This window comes from Pan paniscus, chromosome 7 (genome assembly GCF_029289425.2).
Source record: "Pan paniscus chromosome 7, NHGRI_mPanPan1-v2.0_pri, whole genome shotgun sequence".
NCBI lineage: Eukaryota > Metazoa > Chordata > Mammalia > Primates > Hominidae > Pan > Pan paniscus.
Genome location: NC_073256.2, coordinates 26,645,117 through 26,660,217, shown reverse-complemented (window position 1 = coordinate 26,660,217; position 15,101 = coordinate 26,645,117). Strand labels below are relative to the sequence as shown.

General features: G+C 43.4%; 1 protein-coding gene across 8 annotated transcripts in view; it reads right to left on the bottom strand.

The window, feature by feature from the left end:
• MSRA (methionine sulfoxide reductase A) overlaps positions 1-15,101 on the bottom strand; it is a 424,140-nt gene that overhangs the window by 264,275 nt on the left and 144,764 nt on the right. For all 8 annotated transcript variants that reach the window (XR_004672804.3, XR_010112903.1, XR_004672805.3 and 5 more), the window contains exon 2: positions 5,804-5,872. Coding sequence is in view for 5 of the 8 variants with exons in the window: in XM_034965628.3 (XP_034821519.1) it covers positions 5,804-5,872 (69 nt within the window). In the remaining 3 variants the exon portion in view is untranslated. The remainder of the gene's footprint in view (positions 1-5,803; positions 5,873-15,101) is intronic.

Here is a 15,101-nt window from a genome sequence, read left to right as displayed (position 1 = left end):
AGAAAATGTGGTACCTGGGGAGGCCGAGGCAGGCAGATCAGGAAGTCAGGAGATCGAGACCATCCTGGCTAACATGGTGAAACCCCGTCTCTACTAAAAAGACAGAAAATTAGCCAGGCATGTTGGCATGCACCTGTCATCCCAGCTACTCGGGAAGCTGAGGCAGGAGAATTGCTTGAACTCAGGAGGAGGAGGTTGCAGTGAGCCGAGGTCGCGTCACTGCACTCCAGCCTGGGTGAGGGCAAGACTCTGTCTCAAAAAAAAAAAAGAAAAGAAAAGAAAAAAAAAGAAAATGTGGTACATGTACACAATGGAGTACTCCTCAGCCATAAAACAGAATGAGACCCTGTCATAGTGCATAGCGCAACATAGTGTTGCAACAACACTATGTTGAGTGAAATAAGTCCAGCACAAAAAGACAAACATCACATGTTCTCACTTATTTGTGGGATCTAAAAATCAAAACAAACTCATGGAGATGAGAGTAGAATGATGGTTACCAAAGGCTGGGAAGGGTAGGTAGTAGGGGTACAGGAGAAGGTGGCGATCGTTAATGGATGCAAAACATAATAGTGAGAAAGAATGAATGAGACCTAGCATTTGATAGTACAACAGGGTGACTATAGTTAGTAATAATTTAATTGTATATTTAAAAATAACTAAGAGTATAATTGGATTGTTTGTAACATAAAGGATAAATGTTTGAGGGGACAGACACCCCATTTCCATGATGTGATTATTACATACTGCATGCCTATATCAAAACATCTCACATGCCCCATAAATATATATACCTACTATGTACCCACAAAACTTTTAAATTAAAAAATAAATAATGATGGGTTCAAAGAATTTTGAGTTAGCAGAATTTTTTTTAAATGTTTCAGTGTTCCAAAACAAAGTCAATTCTCAGTAATGGAGAACAAAGGGTCTTAAAGGCTACATAGCCCCACCTCCAGACTGGTTAAGGATGACCACTCTACCATCTGAATATCTCAAGTGATGGAGAATTCATTACCCTACATCCCTGGAAAGTATTAGTACAATATTAAAACTGCAACTGTAAAATCAGATCAATTCCCTCACTCTTATTGAAGTATCACAAACTAGGCTTTATGAATACGCATTAACTTTCAAACTGAAATTATTCAGGAAGAACACAACAATATTTATTGAATATAATTTCCAAAGTTAGCATAACTACTAGTGTGGATGTGACATTATATACAATCCAATCTATGTCATTGCAATTTTTTCCATTTGTTCACTTTGTCTATCCAAGTTCATTATTTTTCCATTTCTACTTAACTTGGTGTGTATTTATTATTCTTGGTGCAATATGTTATAATATACAACCTCGTTACAGGGGGACATTATATCCTAATTGCCTAAAACCCTCCAGGTTTATCCCTCATTATTTCATTATTTCAGTATAATTGATCATAGCACTCTTTTTACTCTCGAATGTATCCTAGTTTGGATGACAAATTTATGTTCAAAGATAGTAAAGTTTAAATTTTTTTTTTTTTTTAGACAGAGTCTCGCTCTGTTACCCAGGCTGGAGTGCAGTGGCGCGATCTCGGCTCACTGCAACCTCCACCTCCTGGGTTCAAGTAATTCTCCTGCCTCAGCCTTCCAAGTAGCTAGGATTAGAGGTGCATGCCACCATACCCAGCTAATATTTTATATAAAATATTTTTTAATTGTACCAAGAATCTTCACAAATTAAGCTTGGAATCCCCTGCCCTCCATTTTCCACCCTTTTAAATCAGTAAGCTTTGATTTTCTTGTGAAATTACCCATCTTCTTGACTATGGAGTATTTTTAAGGCAATGAGTAGCTGGTCTGTGCTGAGAACAACCACTTCTGGAGAGGCTGGAACCCGGCCCTCCAAGTGGACAGAGTGGACCGTGGCCAACGGAATGTCACTTTCATTAAGATACTGACGGCCAGAGAGAACCTTTCTAAGACAGGCCCAGCAGGGTGGCAAAAGATGTTCTCATACCTGAGGAAGCCTCAGCCATGTTTCTTTAATCTCTGGGTGCCTCAGTTTGTCTGCCTATAAAGGAGCACAATGATGCCCACTACACAGGGCGGGCGCTCTAAAGATCAAAGGGGTGAGAGCCAAGGGGGCACTCACAGCTACCAGGAACAAAGACAGGAAGTAATTGCAAAATGTGTGGCTCCACTTTTCCAGCTTGCAAGCAGAGGGCTCCCACTGACTTGAAAGACAGCATCACACACAGGTAGGAGAAGCCCCCCAGGAGGACCAAGCCTATTGCCTTCGTTCTCATTGTCCAAAAGGGCAGAGGAGAGGGAGAGCCACAGAGGAAGCTAAGAATGATGGGGGCAGAAAAACCAGAGAGAAAAGGAGACCAGGAGAAAAACTAACTGTTGGGCTACAAAAGAAAATCTGTAAAGACTGTATGCCAGAGACAGTTTTTAAGGAATCATCTGTCTATTCTCTGATCCCTTGATACGACCATTCACGCATTTTTCACACTGGAATGCCTTTATCCCACACTCTGTCTTTCCTGACATTTCACATTCTAATCTAAAAGCTTCATGGAAGTTCAATGGTCATCTGTAGAGTGGATTACATTTCAAAGTTCTTATTTCGGTAGCATTCTAAAGGTAAGGTATATTCAAATGATTAACCAATAGATAATGACATTGTGGCCGGGTGCGATGGCTCATGCCTGTAATCCCGGCATTTGGGGAGGCTAAAGTGGGCGGATCTCTTGAGGTTAGGAGTTCGAGACCAGCCTGGCCAACATGGAAAACCCCCATCTCTACAAAAAATACAGAAAAAAAAAGGTGAGCGTGGTGATGCGCACCTGTAATCCCAGCTACTTGGGAGGCTGAGGCAGGAGAATCGCTTGAACTCGGCAAGTGGAGGTTGCAGTGAGCTGAGATCGTGCCAGTGCACTCCAGCGTGGGCAACAGAGTGAGACACTATCTCAAAAAAAAAATGACATTATAATTGGTGATACTATTTTATCACAAAATATGAAGACCTCCAAGGCTGAAGAATGGGTCTAAACAATTACAAGTGCCATCACTGTTTTGATGAACTCACAGTCAAGGGAATGTAAGACATCCTCCTGTGCATTAATAATACATGCTACTGTGGTCAAATGGAAAAGCATGATAGCAGTAGGAGATCTTGCTCCAACCAGTATTCTCCCAGCAAAGGCTACTTCTCAAGACTCCTTCAGAGCACTCCGGGAAGGCATGCGAGTATACAAATCGATTTGCTAAATGGGCCTGGCTGCATATCATGCTTTTGTGTGTGGACCCAGCTGAAAGGTGTCTCTGAATCTATCAGGCCTTCCCATGGTTCCTTGAACCAGTGCAGACAGAGTCAGGGAACATCACAAGAACATGGATTCCGGGTCAATTAGACTTGGGCTCAAACTATAGCTCCACCAACCACCTCCTTGGCCAAGTGGCTCTGGATAAGTCACATGGCCTCGCTAGGAAGAGGAGTATATGAGTCCATCAGCTTTGCAAGAGGCTGGCAGGATGAAATGCCCAATGTATCCCAAAGAGTCAAGCACTGTGCTGAGGTGACCTTTCCATTGCAGTGATAAACAACCCAGAATGGCAGAAGCCCACCCTCAAAACCCCCAAATCCCCTACTCTACCCTAGCCCAGGGGGACAAGTGATAGAAAGTGAGAATCATCTTGAAGACATTAATATGAAATGCTTGCATATACTTAACCAAAATAAGGCCTTAATTTAAGCATCTGGAAGAGCTAAACTGCACTTCTAAAGTAAGAATTCTTAGATGTCAAACGTATTCTATTTTATGATCTGTAGAATTCTGCTTCTTATATGTTGTTAACTTGTAGAAATTATGCACATGATTCATCTCTTCTAAAACCACACATGCTGGTCATGCACAGTGGGCCTCCCAGGGGCTGCCTCCTGCTCCAAGAGCTTTCAGTCCTGAAGGCGTAAGAGGTAAAGGCCAAGGGCCTAGAGCTGCGGAGGCCTTAGAGTTCACCTGTCAGCCTCCTCATCGAAAAGCAGAGGCTTAGAGAGGGGAAGTTGCTTGCTGAAAGTCAAACAATGAAGGCCTTGGGGAAGAATGTTGAGGAAGCCGCTATAAACCAAATCTTTCCACTGCAACCCCCCACTGCAAAATAAAATAAAATAAAATAAAAAACAAAAAGAAAAGAAAAGAAAGGCTTGCCACAGAGCCTTATTCCCTGTTATTTCCAATTCTCTAGTCAAACAATGTCATCAGCCCATCTGGTACTGAATCTGCCCTTCAAGAAAGAAGTTTTACTTCAATATCACAACAGAGGGAAACCCACTAATAATAGGTTAGTGTCATTTACTATTTCCCAATATGACATAAGACCTAGTTTCTCATATGCCTGGGGTTGGCGAATCTGAGAGACTGGAAAATAAATAAATAAATCATCAAAAGACCCCTTTGAACATTGATATATGTGACATTTGCTGTCCCATGATAACAGACACCATGCTGGGACATGAAACTTAGCAAATCAAACATTTTAGCACATGGTTTAGAGAGGCCATTATGCCTTCTACAAAATCAACTTCTCCATTTAAATTTCTGGGCATAATGATTTCTCATCACTGATCAGTATATTTTAAAAGGTGATAGCCTACACAGAGCATGATTTACCAACATTGAGGTGGAACTGGGTCCCTGTTTATAACTCTCCAGCTGCTAATCCTCACTGATGCCTAATTCGGGTTCCATCTCTGGGAATAAGGGAACAATCTACCTTCAATGTGCTCATTTATAGACCAGGTTGTTCTGAGGCTAATTTCCAGTTCAAACGCAATTCAAGTCTTCAAAGCAGTTTTGTACCCTCAAAGGAGATTACCATCAAGACCAGAGCAGGAGAGAAGCTACGGGAGGCGTGAAATCAGGGGACCTCACATTTTTAGGATGAGAGACATCACAGAACCTGTCTAAAGGTGGAGGGGAAGGAACCAAGGGAGGCAGCTGAATGTCCAGTTGAAATTCCAGAGGACAGAGGTCGTCATTTTCAGTGGGTAACAAAGGGATGAACCCCAGAGCACTGCTAGAGAGTAGGGGAGGGGAGGTGGGAGAGCGGCCCAACAGAAGAAGAGGTAAGGAAGGAAAGAATGGAGAAAAGAAGGCAGGCAAAGAAAGGGCCATGTGCAGAGATATTCTGAAGGAAGTTTAGATGACATGAGGCATGGAGGGAAGGAAACACGGATTAAAAAGGACCTCTTCACCAAACACTTTGGAATTTTAACAGAGAAGTTCTGCTCAACCACATAATTGTACATTGTAAGTATATCACTCAGGGATTGGCCTTTGCTGAAAACATTTTTAATTAATGTTTTCTCTTAAGGAGCGTGCTTAATTCATGATGGAGAAGAAAGAGATCATTCAATTAGATTAATCTCTGTGTAATAGTAAGTCAAAACTACTTAAATTCCAGCCTTTAACAAAGTGATATATCTATTTGGGAAAAAAAAAATCCGTGCTAGCAAAGAAAAACTCAAACCCTAAATTAGCAGGTTAATTCACAGTGTGGACATAAGAAGTAGCAAATACTCAGTTTGATAAGTGGTTGTCAACGTGAGAAAATAAAGCACACTAAATTCTATAGAATAAGCTTTTCCAACCCCAGAAATTACTAGGAACTCAATAGTTTTCTTGGCTGTAACAACTTGTAAATATCTAGAAGAGCCCAGATTTTGAAGCCCTGAGGACACTTGCTAAAACTAAGAAATTTGGCACTAGTCTTTGCACACAATTTGGGTTTTCTTTCAGAATTGATATCTTACCAAATACAGCCATCTGTGTTCCCTCTGGGAAAGGTTCGACTGTTCTGTTGCCATTGACATGATGTTTGGCTAGAAAAAAAAAAAAAAAGAAATGCAAGTTTAAGTGCAAAGTTCTAACACATACTAACACATGTCATTAAATGTGTCAATGAGCCTATTTCTCCTTTGAGTTAAAAATGCACCCAAGCTTACCCTCTGAAGAGAGCTTCGATTATTTTGTTTTTCATCTCCATTGCAGAAGGGCCTAGAGATCATCTAGTTCAGGTATGTCATTTTATAAATGAGTAGGCTGAGGTCTGAACTTGTGCAGAGCTGGACAATGGGTGGCTACAGACCCAGCCGGGCCTGAAGGCTCCCGACACCCGGCCAGAATCCCTCTTCTGCCACACCATCTCTAAAAAACAAGCAAAGCTCCAACTTCCAGGCTGAACTGGGGGTGAGTCCCCCTGTAGACTCCTAACAATCAGAACACTGATGCACTCAGTATTTAAAATGAGAAGTAAAAAGGGCAAGGTTCCATTGGGACCAATTTTTCAAAAAACACAATAGCAGAACATGTCATTTCACTACAGTACAAGCACTATTCACCCAGGCGAAAGACACCAGCCTCCTTAAGAGCCAGACAGATATTCCAGTGCCTCCTACTGCTCCTTATCCCCCCACCCAGGTCCTCCTAACCAGTCACCCTTCCCACCCTAGTGGACACTGAGGACTCGGAAGTAACAAGTGACCAGGTTATTGTTTTCCAGCATTAACTTGATCTTACAACCCCCAAACTGTGATCAATAGACAATAAGAGTATTCCCCATCTATGAGCATTTTCTAAATAATATCCTCAGCAGGTTTTGAAAAGGAGCACTTATGTGGAAAATACAAAAGAAAAGGATAGCTAAGACGCTTCACACTGCATCATCGGCACAGACGCTTTGATGTAATGGGTCACACTGGATTGGCTGGGTTCAGGCAAAGGGCTCAGCACTGAAGCCACGCTTTGAGGGGTCTAGGGAAGGATGACACAGTTCCTGCCCTCAAGGAGAGTACAGTTATCTTCAAGAAATAACAATTGCAAAAACAAACATTAAAGAAGGCATATAATTATGTGCTAAGTCCTGCCATGTGGACGGAGGGTTCTGCAGGAGTGCAGGTAATTGTAGCAGGAGAGCTGGGTGGGAAGTCAGATGTGCTGCCTGAAGGCGCTGCCACTCCTGGAGTCCGAAGGAGAAGTCAGGTTTGCAAAAGCAAAGGTGAGAGAGCAACTTCAGTGAGGGCCGGGAGTCATCTTCCCGGGCCAGAGAACAATCTGTCTTGGTGGAGTGGAGGTGCTATTTTGAGAAGCAAGGGCAAGTAAATCTCTTAGACTGAGACTAGGTCACGGAAGATCTTGAGCACCCATCCAAACCCATGGGAAGCTGCCTGTAGCCCTTAGGGATTCCATCAGTTCCCTTCTGGGGCTTCCACTGGTTGTAAAGTCATTGTGGCATTCCTACAAGCAGAAAGCCTGGGAAAAGGGAGAAGCCAGCCCAGGGTTCTGAGGGCAAGGTGGTGAGCTCAGTGGCCTTATAGAGGTCTGTAGCCACTAACTGGCACAATTAGCAGATGTGTGATGGAAGGTCCCAGCTGTGTGATGGAAGGACCCTGTCAAGCATTCACTGATCTAGTTAGGACCACTGGTTACTGAATTCAAATAAACATGCTGAGCTTCCGTGTGGAGATCAAAGATCTGCCCTTTCGTTCTTGCCTCACAGCCCTGTCAGTGGTTTGGAAAACATTTGCCTTGACCCATATCACAAGTCAGAAACCAAACTCTTTAAACCCATGAATCCCACTCGTAAGAATACACCTTAAGAAAAAAACACACGAGAAGAAAAGGTGATACACATAATATTTATGAAAGTATTACCTGTATTAACAAAATCTTAAAATCAACTAAATATCAAAAGTAGAGGAATTGCTTAGAAAATTACCATTTATGATTTATCAAATGAATGGAATATTACCCAACATGTTTTAAATGCAGCCTTGAGAGAGATACAGAAATGTGGGAAAATATTTGGGATAATGGTAAGGAAACATAATCCTATTACAACTTCTACACAGACTATAATGAGAACTAATTAAAATATGAATATTTATGGGAAAAGACTGGCAGAAGAACATAAAAATGAAAACAGAAAGACTATGCAAGACATTTATTTTTATTAATTTCCTTTCTCATTGTTAGATTCTTTTCTTTTTCTCTAGGGTGAAAATGTTTGAATTCAAAAAAATCAAAATTATAGATTTTTCTATTTTTTCCACAGTAGTTGCTTTCCCAGGACAATCCATCAAGGTCTGTCGATGGCCCAGCTGAAACCCACATGTTCCCAATCCAAAGTGCACCCTATCTGACATCTCCTCTGAACACCGCAAAACTACACAGGATGTCCTCCCATCCCAAACCAGCTCCTGTGCCAGCATCCCCTACCTTTGGGAATGGGCCTGCCATGCTCCTGCTTTCTAACTGTCCTTATCCTTTCTCTCCCATCACTCCCCACATCCAATCTGCCACCACAGCTAGCGACTGTCCCCCTCCAGACACCTGTAGCATCCCCCTCACTTCTTTTTTTCATTACCCAAGCCTCCCTAGCCCCAAATGTCATGATCCCTTTTTCTGGACTCCGACATCTGCCTTCTAACTCTTCTATATCCCTTGCCCAATTCATTCTTCCCAATGTAGCCACAATCATCTTTCCAAAGGGAAAAAAGTCTAATCATGTGACACAAACTCCAAGACCCCTCCTCCCCTTCCATGGCATCCCATGACTCTCAGGCCACAGTCAAAGCTCTTTGGCATGGCCTGCAAGCAGCTGCATGGTCACAACACTAGCATCCCTCATCCATCTACCACAGCCACCCTGATCCCTCAGGACCAAGGGCCTTTCCTCTGCAGCACTCACCCAAGTAGCACTTTGCACTTATGCCACTGTTTGCACAGGGACTGCATCTATCAGTAGACTGCAAGCTCAGGGAGGGCAGGGGTTGTAGCTCTCTGACACCCCATTTCCATAATCCTCTCTCAGCTTATGGACACAGAACGGGCATTTGATGAGTATTTGTTGAATTAACGAATGAGGTAAATGGTACTAAAAAATCTCTCTTTAGCCATTATGAAAGATAACTTATTTGATCCATTAAAAATACATATACACAGTTATGCATCACTTAACAACAGAGATATATTCAGGGAAATCTATGTGTTGTCAGGTCATTTTGTCATTGGGCAACACAGAGTGCACTTACACAAACCTAGATGGTAGAGCCAACTACACACCTAAGCTACGGCTATGTGGTATAGTCTATTGCCCCAAGGCTACGACCTGTACAGTATGTGACTATACTGAATACTGTAGTCGACTGTAATACAATGGTAAGTATTTGTGATCTAGATATCTGTAAGCACAGAAAAGGTACGCTAAAAATACAGTATAAAAGATTTAAAAAAAAAGGTACACCTGTCTAGGGTATTTATGAGAAATGGAGCTTGCAGGACTGGAAGCTGCTCTGGGTAAGTCAATGAGTGGTGAGTGGGTGTGAAGGCCTAGGCCATTACTGAACACTACCATGGACTTTATAAATATCACGCACTTAGGCTACACTAAATTGTTTTTTAAATTTTCTTTCTTCAGTACTAAATTAACCTCAGCTATTGTAATTTTTTACTTTATAAACTTTTAAACTATTTTTTACTTTTCGACTGTTGTAATAACATAGCTTAAAACACAAGCACATTGTACGATTATATGAAAATATTTTTATATTTATTCTATAAGCTCTTCCTGTTTTTAAAATTTTCATTTTTTACTTTTCATATTTTCTGTTGAAAACTTCTTCCTATTTTTAAAATTTTGTTTACTTTTTAAATTTTGTTGAAAACTTCCTGTTTTTAAATTTTTCATTTTTTACTTTTTAAATTTTCTGTTGAAAACTAAGACACAAATGCACACATTCGCCTAAGCCTAAGCATGATCAGAATCATTAGTATCACTGTCTTCCACCCTCCACATCTTGTCCCACTGGAAGGTCTTTAGAGGCAATAACACGCTTGGAGCTGTCATCTCCTATGGTAACAACGTCTCCTTCTGGACACCTCCTGAAGTACCTGCCTCAGGCTATTTTACAGTTTTTTATAACTGCAGGAGCACACTCTAAAATAAGGACAAAAAGTATAGTATAGCAAATACATAAGCCAGTAACATCGTTGTTTATGATGATTATCAAGTATTATGTACTATACATTATCGAATGTGCTGAACTTTTATATGACTAGCAGTGCAGTAGGTTTGTTTACAACAGTGTCACCAAAAATACATGAATAATGTGTTGTGCTATGATGTCACGATGGTTACAATGTCACTAGGTGATAAAAATCTTTCAGTTCCGTTATAATCTTAAGGGACCACCATCATATACATAATCCCTTGTTGGCCAAAACACTGTTATGTGGCACACGACTGTTACATATCTTCATGTGTACATGTGTGTGTTCCTTACATAAAATGATCATTGAAAATGGCCCCTCAGAAATAGTTCCCCCAGCCAGGTGGCCTGGATAGAAGGGAACTCCTCTATTCCACTCCTTAAACCTCGACCCCTCTTCCCTTTCCCATTTACCTAGTCTCATCTGAGAGGTGGGCAGTGCTGGCTGAGGTGGAAAGACCAGAAATGCTCCATGAACTGGAGAAGGTGGAGGAAGTTCACTTGCTATTCCCTCATCACTGATGAGGTCCCTGGCGGCCTTGTCTTGTCTTTAATTCCAGAGCCTGAAGCCCAAAGATAACAGGTTCTTAAACATGATTTTGCACCTTCTTCTGAAATACAGCTGAGTCTTACATCAGTCCTGTGGACCGCAGGCACAACACTCACAAGCAGGAGACAGGACAGAACTGGTGGCTAAGAACAGAGGCTCCAGGACAAGATGGCGACTCTCAGCTCTCCCACTTCCTACCCATATGATCTTGGCTTAGTCACTCAACCTCTTCATGCCTCTGTGTCCTCATCTGTAAGAATTTCTTCATTGTAATTTTCCTCATTTGTACTTACTTCATGGGGTGTTTTGAGAATTAAATACAAAAAGCACCCAGAACAGTGTCCAGTACATAACAAACTCTATATAACAGTTAGGCTGGTATTATCACCTGTGTGAACTTTACTCTCCAACAGGTCTGTTTCAGGAATGGCAAATAAACATTAGTCACCTCCCCTCCACGACCATGCCCATGACAGACATCACTAATCAACCACAGCATACTTTCTTGATCCCTGAATGTGACCACAGAATCTTTTCTCAACACAGTACCCATAGAGTCTCATCGCTTAGAGGCATCATGTGTGATGAAATCATTTTGCCATTGCTGGTTTAAATGAATAAAACAAAGATGGCACAGGGTAAGAAGTCATTTTCCTTCTCATTTCTACACTGTGATAAAAAACCTCTGAAAATCCCCCACAGTATATATTGCTCTAGGGATAAAAGAATAAGGGGAAATCTGAGAGCTACTTTCCACTCCACAATGGGAAAACAGCAAGTTCTTTACAACCAAGAAATGACAGCTCTATTCCTAGAAACCAAGGTGGAGTTTTTAAAGACATTTTCTCATTGAAATTCTGCTAAGGCAAGTATTTGGGGGCCAAAGAACCAAAGATCCTTTAAACCCTTCGTATAAGTTCAGTAAGATATGGGGGAAGGGTGGGCTAACCTGGGAACCTAACCCACCATTTACAAATTTGTTTCAAAATCAATGGCATGTTTCACCACAGAAACAAACTTATTAAACAGAAAAGCCATTCATTGATTGAGCCCTAACTATTGATTACCAGTAGAGTGTGAAATGGAGACAGAAGAGTCTCCAACAGGGACATCTGTTGCCCAGCCACAGCACAGTGGGTGCCTCCCATCTGGTGGGTTGGGCACATGCCCCAGCCCCTTCTCTGCTACAAGGGGCACATGCCAAAGCCACACGCTCTGGGAGGACAACCTCTGCTGATGGCAGTGACGTGTCCTCCACCAAGAAGGTATGAGGACAAGAAACAGATTTTCATTTATCTTGAGAGCCCAGTGCTTGCAGAGTAGCAGTTAATTAGACCAAGACTGGGTCAAAGTCAACTTCTGGATGTTGAAGGGGATTGGGGGGACATGTTCAAAAGCTTAAGAAGATGATACTGACATTGCTTTTTATTTTGTTTTGTGAATGTCTCATGCACTTCAAATTGTATGACTTTCTTCCTTGAAAAGGGCACAGTAAAACTGCTTGATAACACATCTACAATAATGCAAAATCAGGCATAAACCAATCAGGGATGAGCTCCCTGTCCTGTGCTCAACTGGGAATACCTAAAATTCGTATCCTCTGGGTAAGGAGGGTGGGGAAAGCAGTGGGGACTGGGTGACCAGGGGACACCACCTAACTGGAGATTCCAGGAACAGCAGCTTCCATCTTGGGAGTCCTGGTTAGCCACTAGACACAAAATCATCTGAGGACTGGAAGAGTCTTGGATCAGACTAAACTCTCAGAACTACCGGTCATCAAGAAGTACAATCTCATTGGGTCATGTTATTAACCCCATGCCAACCCAAACCATTCTGCATGCTCCTGAGGGGTCTGGACTGACTTATCAAGTGTTTCTACTGACTAATCCAGCTGCTACTACACTGATCAGCAGAGAGGAGGGTCACGGTGGGGCTGGAGTAAAGTGCATTTATCTCAGTAATATGGTAAAAATCTGTCAACACCTCAACAAAGTATGGTCTCACAGTCCCTCTTCTTATCTGTTTCTTTGTGGCTCCTTCTCCAGGTCACAAAGTCATGGTGGTTCAGCGTACAAGTCAGTCAGGAACTAAGTAAGGTTCCTATGTGGCCCACAAGCCCTGGCCTCAGACTAGCCACTCCCATCTCTGCAGCGGGCCCCTCAAGGACACTGACTGAGCGTTCTGGGCCCTGATCCTGCCCAGGTCCTCTCCGCAGATGCTAACGATGAGGTGGCTGTCACTCAAATCTGGGGCAGGGGCTCTGAGAGAGAATGGAGTCACGCCTCTAGTCATACGTGCCCAGGGGCACTGAGGTTCTGGTTGTGTTTGTCCCTCACAGCTCCTACAATGTGCGATAGGGTGTTTTAAGGTGCAAGTTAACCAAGAGTGGGTTTTGCCCCCAATAGCGGCATGTTCTATATGTCAGGAGGGGCTACATGGGGACGAACATGCTGCTGGGTGAGTCACTGGGAGGGGCTTCTCCCCTCCCTGCTGACCACTACCCCCACTCATCCTGTGTCCCAGCAATTCCCAGTGCTCCTCCCTGACCTGGAAGGCAAGCGACAACCAGCACCTGGGACCCGTGATGACGAGCAGCAAGGCAGGGATTCCCCCAGGAAGGCCATGGTGGGAATAAGGCAAATGTCCCCAGCTGCTGTGGGTACCTAGAAGGTGAGATTTACTCTCAAAGCTGGAGGAGAAGGGGAAGGCAGCTCACTGCTCTCCCCCATGGTGACCAGGGGCCATATGCAAGTGGGGGCTGCCCCCACAACAAAAGGTATGTGATGGAAAAACAGAGGACAATTGGACAACAGTGAAAAATCACAGCACCAAAAACAAATCAGGTGTCATTCAGGATTTTATCCTCTTGCTCTGACCACTGGCCTCCCCGCGGTCAACCCCGCCCTCCACTACCATCTGCCCCACTCCCTTTGCTCCAGACGCAGCAAACCGGAGATGCACCTCCCGGCTGGTAATGGAGCCAACGCCCAGCTCAGGCAACCCCCATACCTCCCAGCTCTTTCTGCAGAAGAACAAGCCTGAGCTTCAAGAGGTCACAATAGGATGGGCAGAACAGGCCAGGCTGAAAGCCCAGCCAGCACAGTCACCCGCCTTGGTGAGGCATAAGCTGGTACCTAGAGGCGGGTCCTTTGGCTCATGTTCATTCCCTGGCAAGGATGTTCTCCACATTGATAAGTGCCAGGAGTTAGTGTTGTGGGGCAAAGATAAATTTCACAGATCCTATACTCAAGAACTCTATTTCATCAACCAGTTATTAAGAAAAATCCTAAGGGAGGATTTTTAGCCCAAAGAGTGAGGAAATAAGGATGAGGATACATTTTTAATAGAATAAAGCATTATGCAAATAGAGGGCATTCTTCCTTCTCATGATTTGCCTGCTGCATTTCCTGAAGTCTGCTCAGTGCACAAGCCCACTAGTGTGACCACAAGCCTAGGATGATGGCAAAGCTGAATGGAGATGCCCCAACCACAAGCCCTTTTTATTCATTAAAAAAAAAAACTGGCGGGCAGATCACAAGGTCAAGAGAGCGATACCATCCTGGCCAACATGGTGAAACGCCATCTCTACTAAAAATACAAAAATTAGCATGGCATGGTGGCGCGCATTTGTAGTCCCAGCTACTCAGGAGGCTGAGGCAGGAGAATCACTTGAACCCGGGAGGTGGAGGTTGCAGTGGGCCAAGATCGCACCACTGCACTCCAGCCTGGCAACAGAGTGAGACTACGTCTCAAAAAACAAACAAACAAACAAAAAACCCAGCCTAGAGTGAGCCTACCGGCCTAGGGTGAGCCTACCATGCCCCCTATTCCCTGAGACTGCAGACTGTCTGGGGAGTGAAGAAAGGTGATCAGAGGGATCCCCCACTAGAGTGCAAGAGGAAGCCAGCGGCCCTAGAAGACAGCATGGAGACCATCTCTCCAGGCTCCCAAAGCAGGCATCCATGATTCTGCAAAAGACAGAGGTTGCATCACCAAAGACGAAGGGAGGAATGATGGGAACTGATATTATGCAGATAAATTGTTAATTATATAAATACACAATAGATGCTCAGTCACAAAAGAGAGACTAGCTTTGATTCGTGCAAATGGCAAACTTGCGAAAACAATGCTGAGCACTGACGAGGCTTCAGTGAGACAAGCTTTCTCCTACACTGCTCACGGAACATGAAACGCTACAATCTAATTGGAAAGCAGTCTGACAATAGGTACCAAGAATGCCAAAAGCCAACCTGGGCAACATAGCGAGACCCCCATCGCTACAAAAAATAAATAAATAAGTTAGCCAGGCATGGTGGTGTGCACCTGTGGTCCCAGCTACTAGGGAGGCTGAGCCAGGAGAAACATTTGAGCCCAGTAGTTAGAAGCTGCAGTGAACTATGACTGTCCCATTGCACTCCAGCCTGGGTGACAGAGGAGACCCTGCCACAACTACCAAAACCAACAAAGAATGTCAAAAGCATTTCCACCCTTCGACCTAGTCACTGCAATTAT